Below are 12,264 nucleotides of genomic sequence, written 5' to 3'. Positions count from 1 at the left end.
AAGTCCTGGAGTAGGGAGGGGAAGGAAGGTCAGCATTGGATGCTTAGAGGATCAAAACAATGAACTCCCAGTGTTAGAATGATTTGCAATGATTGTGAGAAGCTGCTGCTGGAGCATGATGCAGGAATATGGTCCTCTTTAGAAAACAGAGTGACACAGTGGGTCAGCTCAGGTTTGATACATAGTAGGTCAGCTTGATCAGGCCCCCACAGTGTGCACAGTTAAGCCAGTCTTTGGACAGACAGGTTTTCGGATAGTTGCTATTGTAGAATGACATTAATGGGGGCTTGTCTGCTGAATGCCAGATGCATTGGGGTGGAAGGAGTTTAGCTGGGTAGAGGCAGGAGGTTGAGATGGTGGAGAACCTTCCCCCTGCCCCCATACACACACAGAAAAGCAGGCCTGGGTGGACTGTTGTGTGGATGGGCCTCGCCTTCATAAATCGACACCCAACCTCTGCATCCGGGCTACCAGGAGTGTTCCAGTGCGGCCCTGCTTCCGTGAATGCAGTCCGAGAAGGGGATGTGGACCTGAATTACGACATGATCTTCATTTTTGGGGAGGTAAACGCGGACAGGAGCACCTGGATCCTTGATGTCAGAACCGGCAACCAGAAACAGAACACCCTGGACACTGTGTCCATCGGGAAGTACATCAGCACCAAGGCGGTGGGCAGCAACTCTCGCATGGATGTCACGGACAAGTACAAGTACCCAGAAGGTAGGAGGGGTGCTGATGAGGTGGTGGCATCTGGGACTGGGTGAGTGGAGAGCCAAAAGAAAAAAAAACATTCTCACCCTCAGCTAGTTCTGCTCATGTGGTAGAATGGCAGCACTCACTTGACTTTCAGTGGGAACAGAAGTGTCAAGGGCAACTCTAGACCAGGGGACAGACAGGGCTCAGGTAACTGTTATCCAGCTGACTTCCTGCGGTGTTCCTTTCTCAGTTACAAAACTAGAATGCTAGCCCTGTGATTAAGCATCGCAGGGAGAGACTTGTCCCTGGAGGGAAGTCCCCAAGAGAGATTTCTCCATTTGTCTGTTCCTCTAAACTCCCAGGACCATAGGCAGAAAATAGCAGCCGAACAAAAAAGGAACATGGACTTGCTATGTGCATTCAGAGCCCACCCCTCCCACACCCACAAAGCCAAAGGAAGCCATGGGAAGGCAAAGGGCAAAGCCCTAGAAACTTCTGGTCTCCCCCCAGGGTCACCTGGAAGGGCCAGCATTATAAAGGCAACTTTAGCCCAATTACATTTGTTGCTCAGAAGTTGCTTTTAGAAAAAAAAAAAAAAGCTGCATGGTAGTGCTCAATGGGGGACCAGATTTCTGCATTTGAAGGTAAAGTTCATTTTGAGAAATAGCCTAAAGTAATTAGGTATTTTCTTCAAAAAGATCAAGGTTGCTTCTTAATGGGGTCAAGAGTTTACTCTGTCTAAAATGCTCCAAATGGTTACTCCTATAGTTGGTTCCCCAGGAGTGAAGGAAAGTACTCTCATCAAGATACACACAGAGCCCCCTAAAATAAACCCACAATCTTTGAACAACTGCTAGCTGTTGGTGTTCTCCAAAGTTCATAAAACTGGAGAGCCAACAGGGAAGATGCTCTGACACCAAGGTCAGGAAGATGACACTTTTGAGTACTGGTATTTGTACACATTTTGAGGCACAACTCTTGGGGAATAAGAGCTGTGGCCTCAGTCAGACTCATGTGGCTTGACAGACTGTTCCCACAACAAATGGCCTTCTACTCGATCAAGAAACATATATGGAGGCTGCTGACCTAAAAAAAAATCCACTGAGATTGTGAGAAGAATAATGGTATTTATTGGCAAGCAGCTGAGCATCGCAATGGGAACATGCATGCCATGGCGTATGCTATAGATAGCAAACTACAGCAGGATTCACAGAGTCAAGGCACTGAGTTTTAAAGACAAAAGCAAAATTACATCAGCTATTTTGAGACAATAATCTTTGGCCACAGTGATTAATTACAGGAATGATGTCGATCTGAGGTTGACTAGGCAGCTGCTAGAGATGTCTGTGTGTGTCCGTGTGTGTGTGTGTGTGTGTGTACATACATATGTGTGTGTATGTGTATATATATTTGTGTAGTGACCTCTTTGCAAGTAGGTGATCCTGGCTGAGTTTTTTGTGATGGTACCTCCAGGTAATCTCATGCAAGAGTCTTCCTTTCATAACCTCCTAGCTTTGTATAAATGTTTGTTGTGACTGAGGTTGACATTAGGGGCTCCATGCTGATTCTGACAGCTTTTCACAAGCCCCTCCTTCGTGACTGCTCCAGGCTGAGCCCTGCTAACACATCACTGGGGCGCTAGAGAAGGCAGAGGTAGGATTTTCAATCATGTCCGAGGTATAGAAATGTGACATTGGGAGCAGGGAAAATCACCTAGAACAAGAGGTAAATGCCAGTCTTACCTCTTACAACTGTAACCTCCAGCCATTTTCTTCTGATTCCTGATCCCTTGCTTCCCCAGCTATAAAATGAGAATAACAGCCAGGCTCCAGTGGTTCACACCTGTGATCCTAGCTACTCAGGAGGTTGAGATCTGAGGATCACGGTTTGAAGCCAGCCAAGGCAGGCAAGTCCTTGAGACTCTTATCTTCATTATGCACCCAGCCACCCCCCAAAAAAAGCCAGAAGTAGAGCTGTGTCTCAAGTGATAAAGTGCCAGCCTTGAGCACAAAAGGTCAGGAACAGTGCCCAGGCCCTGAGTTCAAGCCCCAGGACCAGCACACCAAACAATCGACAACAAAAATGAGTGTAACAATGCCTATCTTCAGTTGAATTCAGATGCTCACCAAGAGCCAAGCACAGTGCTTGGCATACAACATGGAAGTCCTTGTTCATGTGGTTGTCTGTAACCTCCCTGGAATAAATTATTATCTGGTAGCTACTATGGGATACATGAGCCCAGATGTGTGTGTGTGTGTGTGCTCGCACGCGCGCGTGCGCGTGTGTGTAGGGGGAGTCTCTGCAGGATTCCTGGCAGGGCTTCAGCCTCTGCATGACAGCACGACATATCACTCTGCCTGCTGTTGCCCAGCTCTTCTTTTACCTAACGATGCCAGCTTGTCTGGAGGGCCCCAGGGAGGAAAAGCTCATAAAATGGGTTGCTAAGCATTTGCGCAACAGCAACACCACAGGGAGAAAACAGCAGCAGGAAGCTTCGTCTTGAGTAAGCCCAGCAGGTGACCTATATAGGCTTGGAGGCTCTCAGTCTCATTGTGCAAACACACCTGCTTCAAGGTCCCAGGCACGGAAGGCTCCAGTCCCTGGGTAGCCACCAGCCCTAGGTGTGGACCTGCAGCCCAGCTAGAGAATGGAAGGGCATCCAGAAGAACCCTGCCCACCAGGAGCTCTCAGCCTGGGTAATCTGGCTGCTTTCTTGCAGTAGGGTGTGTGTGGGTGGAAGCTTGGAACAGACCTGGGGGTAGCCCCGCCTCCTGCATCTCATCCCCAGCATGGCCTGCCCCCATTGGCTCTCATCTGCCCACCTTGGGATGTGCTGGCTTCTGGCATCTAACTCATGGGACGGGCTCCCTGAGGTGTCTGATGCTTATGGGAAGTCATCTGGTGCCGTGGAAAATCTCAGAAGTTGGTGGAGGAAGCTCAGGGCCATCTGCGCAGCCTGTGGCTGTCACTGGGGTTGTTTCTCTGGGTTTCTGGAAGGCCTGTACCTTCTCCATTATGGCAGATCTGCCTTCCACTTGAGGTGGGGAGTGTACTGCTCAGTCAGCCTGGCACAGGGGCTCGGAAGTGGTTGCTCAGCTTAGTGTCCCATGAGCCCTTTTAGGGACTGTCACCAACACTCTGTAGGTCCCTTCTACTGTCATATCTGTTGCACCTGCAGTCTGAATCTGAATCTGGATGCCAGCCTTTTTATCAGCACTTGCATCCTTGAAATGCAGACTCTCTGAAGAATTCAGACTAGTCAAACTTGGAATCCTATCAGCCATGAGGAAAAAATTTTTTGGCGGGGGGAGTCTAAAAGTAGGACTCAAACTCTGGGTCGGATGCTTTGACTCATGGGCTGGCTCTCTACCACCTGAGGCATACCTCTACCCCCTAGAAATTCTTGTCATCTAGCACAGACAAGAGTCACTCACTAACTCTCAACGTGACTTTAGGAAAGAGAGGGTAATGTAGAGACCTGTTTTGAACAAACGAAATTAATGAAATCCGTTCTGAACATAAGCTTTTTTCTTTTTGCTTTTGAATTCATCCATACTGTTTTTCAGATCAGCTTTTGTTACTTATAAAGTCTTAAAAATCTCCTTTCATCAAAACAGAAGGGAAGGATGTACGGATGGAGGAAGGAAGGAAGGAAAGAAAGAGAAAGGAAGGAAGGAATGAAGGGAGGGAGGGAAGGAGGGAGGGAAGAAGGGACAGAGAGAAGGAGGGGAGAAGGGAAGGAGGGAGCAAAGGAAGGAACAACACTAAACTAATCTTAGTGGCTTATACCTATAAACCTATAATCTCAGCTACTTGGGAGGTAGAGATTGGGAGAATTGCTGCTTGAGGCTATTCTGGGCAAAAAAAAAATAGCAAGATTTCATTTCAACAAACAAGGTAGATATGGTGAATCACAGTCTGAGGCTGGACCCAAAGCAAAAACTTGAGAAACGATCTGAGAAAAAATGAAAAAGAAAACAAACACTAAGGTTGTGTTTCAAATGGCCTGGCAGTTTTGCCTGACAAAGCAGACCTGCTTGGAAAAGGACCAGAGAGCAACTCGCTGGGAGACTTTTGTTGCGAAGGGATGAGTCTGATGCTTATGGGAAGTCATCTGGTGAGGTGAAAAATCTCAGAAGTTGGTGGAGGAAGCTCAGGGCCATCTGCATAACCTGTGGCTGACACTGGGGTTGTTCTCTAGGTTTCTGGAAGGCCCGTACCTTCTCCATTACGGTAGATCTGCCTTCCACTTGAGGTGGGGAGTATGCTGCTCAGTCAGCCTGGCACAGGGGCTCGGAAATGATGAGTAGGAGTCCTGGTGCAGCTGGGCACGTGCTGGTAGCGGCATGGTGGTGGCATGGGAGTAGAGCCAGAGTCACCCCTGTCCTCTGGGTGGTGCGGTCCTTGGTCTGAATTGCTGCCACATCCTGAGATGCTCCTTTCTGTCTGTTCCCCACACAGGTTCCAGTGAGGAAAGGCGAGTGCACCAAAAAGCTTTGAGCAAACTTAAACCCAACGCATCGTTTGGTGCTACATCTGCAAGAGATTTGGCCGGGGAGGAAGGAGAACCCAGCATCTCTGGGAGGTTCAAGGTCATGGGTGTACTGGCAGTGGGCAAAGAGGTCAGCCTAGCCCTGCTGCTCAAAAACTTGACCCGGGACAGGAAGACAGTGTCCGTGAACATGACAGCCTGGACCATCGTCTACAATGGCACACTTGTGCATGAGGTGTGGAAGGACTCCGCCACAATATCCCTGGACCCTGAGGAAGGTAACCCACCCTGTCCTTGCTGGGGCTCCACAGACCCAAGGTAGAGGGGGTCATCTGTCAGAGTTAGAGGGTTCTGGTTGGGTTCAAAGTGAGGCAGCTAAGGACAGAGCAATTGATGGGTTTAGACTATCGATGTTCTAGAAGTTCTCATTGCAATAAACAAATCATGCAGATGCCAGGCGCCAGTGGTTCACGCCTGTAATCATAGCTACTCACTGAGATCTGAGGATCGAGGTTCAAAGCCAGCCCACAAATACATCTGAGAGACTCTTATCTCCAATGAATTAACCAGCAAAGAGCTGGAAGTGGCATGTCCCACCCTGACAGCTTGGAGAGCATGCCACCCTCAAGGGACGTGACCAGGGTGGATTTCAGGACCCATGTTACAGAGGCTCGGAGAGAGTGAGGCCTCTGTGCAGAGATGATCATAGCAAGTAAGCAATGCTCTGGTCTTGAACCTTGCTTTCCTGATGCTACAGCCAGGGCCACCCCTCTCCCGTGTGCAGCATCTGTTGCTGCCTTCCTACTTCATTCTCCATCCACCCCCCTCCACCAACAAATCCCTTTTAGGTCCAATCCTGGCAGAGCTGCAGTAGATCTCAGGGTCTTGAGCCCTTGCCCAGTGTTCTCTCACAGCTGCCAGGGTGTGAGTAGCATGACGGGTTTCCTTGGAAGTCTGAGCATTGGGAGGACTGGTGACTCGCCCCAGGGTGGCGCAGATGGGAAGGGAATGGAGGCGGAGCCAAGGAAGATTGGTACTGTGGGATTAGAACACAGGTGTGCCATGTTGGCAAAATCCTGGAGGCTCTTATGAAAAGTTGGGGCTTACAAAGCAGATTAACAAGGGTGGAGTGGCTATTTGTTTCCCCAAAGGAATGTCCAGCCCATCTGGAGAGAATTCTGACTGCTGAGAAATTGAGATGTGTTACACCTGTCACAAAGCAGCAGCCCCTTTGCACTCTGCTTCGCCTGGCGGCCACATTTTGGCAGAAATCTTCTCACTGCCCGAGGGAACTGTTGAATTATCACTTCCTTTTGAAACTCAAAGGAAGAACTTTGGGTTGGAGGAGCTGGGGATGGGACCCAGGGCCTCACACACGCTAGGCAAGCACTCTAGATCTGAGCTCTTTCTGCAAACTAAACATATCCCTGTGAAAGATTCCCCCCAAGAATCTTCTGCAAGAGCTATTGGAGTGGAATGGGAGGTGGGTTGGGGAGGCAGGTGAAGTGAACACTCTGGGTGACTATGGGTAAGTCTTCTCATTGAGTCTCAAGGTTCAAAGGATTAGAGGATTAGACCAGATGTTGCAAAGGCCTGTCTCCTTACTTTAGAGACAGCTTTGACCAGTTCTTCTGATACTAAAAGCAGAGGCAATTTCCTCCTCACAGTCTTGCTTTCAGGCCAGCCGGCAATACCCAGGCCTAAAACTATGGGAGGAGCAAGGAAGTCATGTGACCTGAGGGATCAGAAGAGAGGGTTTGGAGCTGGTCATGTTGGCTCACTAGTATAGCATTTATCTAGTGCATACAATGTGCTGGATTCTGTTCCCAGCACTGGAGAGAGAGGCGGGGGGGGGGGAGGGGGGGGGGGGGGGGGGGGGGGGGGTGGAAGATTGACACATAGAAAGAAGCTAGGGTAGGTAGTTTCACCTAGGCAAAAGCTATGTAAGTGCAGGGGTGGAAATGGGCCTGTTTTGTGCAGAGAATATGGAGGAAGGTTCTTTAAGGAAGTGAGTTGGGTACAGGTGAGGCTGGGCCTAGTCAAAGGTGGGCCAGGTTGAAGGCCTGAATTTTATCCCTAAGACAGCAAGGAGCCATGGAAGGTTTTGTCATGACACAGAAAGAGTCTTAAAAAGCTTTGCTCCCAAGAGCCAGTGGCTCTAATTCTAGCTGCTCAGGAGGCTGAGATCTGAGGATGGTAGTACAAAACCAGCCTAGGACAGGAAAGTCTGTAAGACTCTTATCTCCAATTCACCACCAACAAGCTAGAAGTAGAGCTGTGGCCCAAGTGGTAGAGCACTAGCCTTGAGCACAAAGAGGCTCAGGAAGAGCTTCCAAGCCCTGAGTTCAAACCCCATGACTGGCACACACACACACACACACACACACACTCAAAAACTTTGCTTCATGACATAAGGATGACTTCAAGGCAGGAGAAGCCCAGAGGTGGGAAAGGAATTAGACATGCTGTTCCAGTGGGATCCCAGGTTATTAGATGGCTGGGAAGACTCTGGGCATTTACTTAGCCAATACCCTGGCTTCCCTCCCAGTTATTACTATGTAGCCATCCTTATTGCTACTGCCATTAGGCAATCAGTTAACATTCCTATTTTTTCCTCTGTCCCTGAGAAGGAAACTTGCCCTCTAATATTTTCCTGGGAGGGGCAGCTATACTTTGGTTTTTTTAGAAGTCAGGCTTGCTTGAGTCTTGGTTTCTCTCCCTGGTCCCTGCTCTGAAGCCCACCTAGAACAAGGCATGGGCGACAGATCCTCCTGCCAGCTGATCTTGGCTCAACCTCAGGCCACAGAGCTCACATTCATTCTCTGTCTGCCCCCCGCCCACTCACTTCGCCTTCCAGAAGTCCAGCACCCAGTGAAGATCGCATATGCCCAGTATGACAAGTATCTGAAGTCAGACAACATGATCCGGACCACAGCCGTGTGCAAGGTGTCTAATGAGGCTGAGGTGGTGGTGGAGCGGGTGGTCATCCTGGACAACCCCACCCTGACCCTGGAGGTAAGAGGTGGTGGGAAGGGTACCACCCTCGAGCCAGCCAGCCTGGCCCCTGTGAGCCACAGCTCCACCAAAACCACAAAGGAAAAGCCTTTCCAACTGAGGCGGGCAAAGACTGGGCTCTGCTGGGGTCCAGCCTCTGCCAAGTGGGCCATCCAAGGGCTCAGGTTCTGGCTCCCTGTATGGTAAGATAAATAAAATGTTTGTCCAGAATCTTCTTTGGCTGAGGGGGTCCAGGTGTCCTCCATTGGCCACAGCTTGCCCACTGTTTAAGAAACGGATCAGGTGCAGGTAGGACTAACCTGGACCTCCTCACTCTGTGGAGCTTCCGAATGGTAAACTCTTGGGAGTCTAACCTCAGGTGCTTGTACCCTGTCAGTCACATCCTGGTAAACTGGGGGTCTGAAGAGTCAGGGGTAGGGACGCCCCCCCTCACAAGGGGCCTTTGCTGGGCGTGGACGGGGGGAGCCTTTCCTGATCCTACAAACCAGGCCCTGTCTCCAGTTCTGCAGCCTCAGAAGCTTCTGGCTTCTTCCTTCCCAACTCAAATCATACTTTGACTGGCGCTGTGAATTAGTCCCCTGACAAATGTAAACACCTGGAGGGCAGGCACTACCCAAGTTCCCTTGGTATGGTTTCCATGGATAACCGACGACTGTAAAGCACAACTGCGCCCTCCACTGGTCAGGGGTGAAATTAGAGCTAGTGGCTCTGGGCTGGTATTTTTCCCTTCCCAGATGAGAGCAGTCAGTCATTGTCCGTTCCTTTGTGTCCCCTGGCATGTCACGTAACCTCTCCTGCTTCATATAGCATTTCCAAGAAATGTTCATTATGTTAACATAAAGGATGGCTGCCTGTATGTTCCAGTTCCTAGACCTTGGAAATAACCCTGGGCAGCAGCTATTTGAGTGATGGAAACATTTTACCTTAAAATGACTTGTGTCTAAATGAAGTTAATTTTCTCCATTATATTCGCTATCTAATATCTTCAAACTTCCTTACTTGGATTTGAACTCAGGGCTTTCTCCTTGTAGGCACACATTCTATCACTTGAGCCACACCTCCAGCTCTGCATTCACCTGATCTGTGTCCTTTGGATTTCCATATCAAGTCTAGCTTATCTTAGAATACATTATAACACCTTTAGAAATCAGGACATACTCTAGGATATGTGTACAATGGCAGGAAGTGTGCCCGTGTGAGTTTTCTAGTTGCAGCTTTATAAAGCATACCAGATCGTCCTTCTTTCGGGCATACCCCCCTACTTACGTCTCCAGACAAGTGAGAAATTCTTATCTAACTGAAGGAATCCACATATTGCTCACTCAGTGCAGGAAACAGATTTCAAAACTCATCAAGGTGATCTACACAAGCATATATTAATTTGGGTAAAAATCCCGTTCTCTTATCTGTCACTGACTGTTCATTAGCACTGGGGACTTGAGCCCATGGAATCAGACATACAATCTGAATATTGTTCCAAGGACAATATCCCCTCATTGGCTTGATTGGGTTGCATTTACAGATTCTGGTCCATGGGAGATGTGAATAAGCAACAATAAAGAAAGCAACAAATGCACAAAAAAACTAAATTAAATATCAATGAGGTAAAATATGGCACCATTTATGTAGCTTGGTTATGTCACAGTAACATAAAATTGTGTGTCATTCTACTAATGAGCTCTTTGGGAGACATTGTACATGCCCAGGTCCTTGAAATGCTTCTGTTACTCACAAATTATTGGTAGGTATTGCAACCCTGTCAAAACAGCAAAGGCTTTGGAACCAAGTGGGCCCTACTGTTTCCCAGAGTGTGAATTTCCCAAGTTATCCAATCAGTGTGAAGCTCCGCTTTGTCACTGTAGAAATGGTTGCTATGAGGACTAATGACAAGAAAATCCCCAAAACACACTAAAATAAACAGCAACCTCCAGTGAGCCTCAAAAACAGAAAAAAAGAAACCCATGAGCCATATAATTTCCATCTCCATTTCTGGCCCATTTTCTTTCTTATCCCTAATCTCATTTGTTCTCTGGTAGGAGTTAGGTGATCAGTGTCTGTCTTTATCCCCTGTGTCTGCTCATTCTTGGAAGAAGCACAATCGCTTGTGCCATTTGCTGTGAATAGTCCAGCTGGCTTTTCTGACCCTGTCCTTCATCAGGTCTGACCTCTGTATGGCCAGTAGTGGAGGCCCTGGACAGAATACAACATGATACACAGGCAGTTCAGAAGTTTAGACAGAAATCAGCAAACTGGCTGTCATCAGAAAAGCCTGGTCTGGATGGAGGTGGGAGACTTGGCATCTGGATGGAAAAGATTTGGCCAGGAGCTGGAGTCTGCACTGTCCCAGAGCTTGTGGTCACCATCTTGAATATCCATGGAAACTCCTTGGAGGGGAGGTTCAGGCTTTAAAACAGAGTGAGAGGTTCAAGAAAATGAACATTATTAAGTTTAGCATGAGAAATCACTTAACCCTCTTAGAGCCTGCAGTCCTGAGAAGGGGCTGTCCTGACAAGTAGGAGTTGCCCTTTGCTGGCAAACGGAGGCGAGTTTACAAGCTTGCCAAGGAAGATGTGACACTTTGACCAATGCAAGAGGTTCCTCTCCCTCCGAGCCCAGGTTTCCATGCCTAGCATGGAACAAGGACAATGCCTAGGAACCCATTTGTGTGGCTGTTGGCCAGCAAGCACGAAGGAGGGCTAAATAAATGCCCCCTTCCTGCATCCTCCAATGCAACCTCCCCATCTCCACGTTCTACCGACCAGCCCTCACAGGTGTCAGGCAGGGACCCAGGATCAAGCCTCCTGACCCTGCAGCCTCTCTCTCCTGCAGGTTCTGGACCAGGCTCAAGTGCAGAAGCCTGTGAACGTGCAGATGCTCTTCTCCAACCCCCTGGATGAGCCGGTGAAGGACTGTGTGCTGATGGTGGAGGGCAGCGGCCTGCTCCGGGGCAACCTCAAGATCGAGTGAGTCCTAGGCCTGCACAGCAGTGTGGGGATGACAGGAGGGGGGTAGGAGGGAGCATCAGGCCCTGGCAGGGCACACAGCCCCCTTTGACCTTGCCAGAGGTAGGGGGAAGGTCTTCATTCTTTTGGGAGAGGGCCAGTTGGACCACAGGAACCTGCATTTGTAATTTGTAATTCACAAAATTTGAATTCTTCAGAGGGCCGAGTCATCACGGCAAGTAGCTGGCCCTGAGAACTCAGCATACTTCTTGTTGTTGTTGTTGTTGTTGTTTTATTGTGCTGTTGTTTTTGGGCTTGAACTCAAGGTCTGACTGCTGTCCCTAAGCTTTTTTTTTTCCTCAAGGCTAGCATTCTATCTCTTGAGCCACAGCTCCACTTCCATCTTTTTTGGTGGTTCATTGAAAATGAGAGTCTCATGGATTTTTTTTTGCTCTAGCTGGTTTCAAACCACGATCCTCAGATCTCAGCCTCTTGAGTAGCTAGATTGCAGGTGTGAGCCACTGGTACCCAGGGAGCTTAGTATTTTGTGGGAGACCAGTTGGCCCTACCTTCTTCTGGAGAGGGTCACAGGGCTGGAAGGGCCAGGTGGCCCAGGGAGGCAGCTTAGAGGTTGCTAAACAAACCTTGCCTTCCCATGACTAGAGAGTAGGGGATGGGGGTCACAGAGGTACAACCTGCCTGAACCCCATGGATCTCACATCAACACCGACTTGTGTCCTTTCCCCATCAGAGTGCCAGCCCTACGCCCCAAGGAGAAGTCTCGGGTCCGTTTTGAGATCCTGCCCACCCGGAGTGGCACCAAGCAACTGCTCGCTGACTTCTCCTGCAACAAGTTCCCCGCAATCAAAGCCATGCTGTCCATCGATGTGGCTGAATGAAGAGTCCAGTGGTCCCCCCCACACACAGACTTGGGGAACACAGAGCAGGGAGGGCTTGCTGTGATGTGAGACTCCTGCCCATGCTGTTCAGCCCTAGAAGCCCCTTCTGGTCCCAAGGCTGCTCTGAGACATGGACCTCCAACACACCCCAGGCTGGGGCCGAGTCCTCCCTGGCTGCTACTTGATCACTTTTGCACAATCCCTGCCTGCTCTGTGAGCC

The 12,264-nt window shown here is 49.3% G+C and overlaps 1 protein-coding gene across 1 annotated transcript in view; it reads left to right on the top strand.

The window, feature by feature from the left end:
- The window catches only part of Tgm3 (transglutaminase 3), a 29,543-nt gene extending 17,495 nt beyond the window's left edge, over positions 1–12,048 (top strand). Inside the window, exons 8-12 of the mRNA XM_013010827.1 lie at positions 475–720; positions 5,158–5,466; positions 8,046–8,203; positions 11,033–11,166; positions 11,897–12,048. Of these exons, the coding sequence (XP_012866281.1) occupies positions 475–720; positions 5,158–5,466; positions 8,046–8,203; positions 11,033–11,166; positions 11,897–12,044 (995 nt within the window). The 3' untranslated portion in view covers positions 12,045–12,048. The remainder of the gene's footprint in view (positions 1–474; positions 721–5,157; positions 5,467–8,045; positions 8,204–11,032; positions 11,167–11,896) is intronic.
- Positions 12,049–12,264: the final 216 nt, after the last annotated feature.

The sequence above is a fragment of the Dipodomys ordii genome, unplaced genomic scaffold (genome assembly GCF_000151885.1).
Source record: "Dipodomys ordii isolate 6190 unplaced genomic scaffold, Dord_2.0 Scaffold13, whole genome shotgun sequence".
NCBI lineage: Eukaryota > Metazoa > Chordata > Mammalia > Rodentia > Heteromyidae > Dipodomys > Dipodomys ordii.
This window is presented reverse-complemented; position numbering and strand designations above follow the sequence as displayed.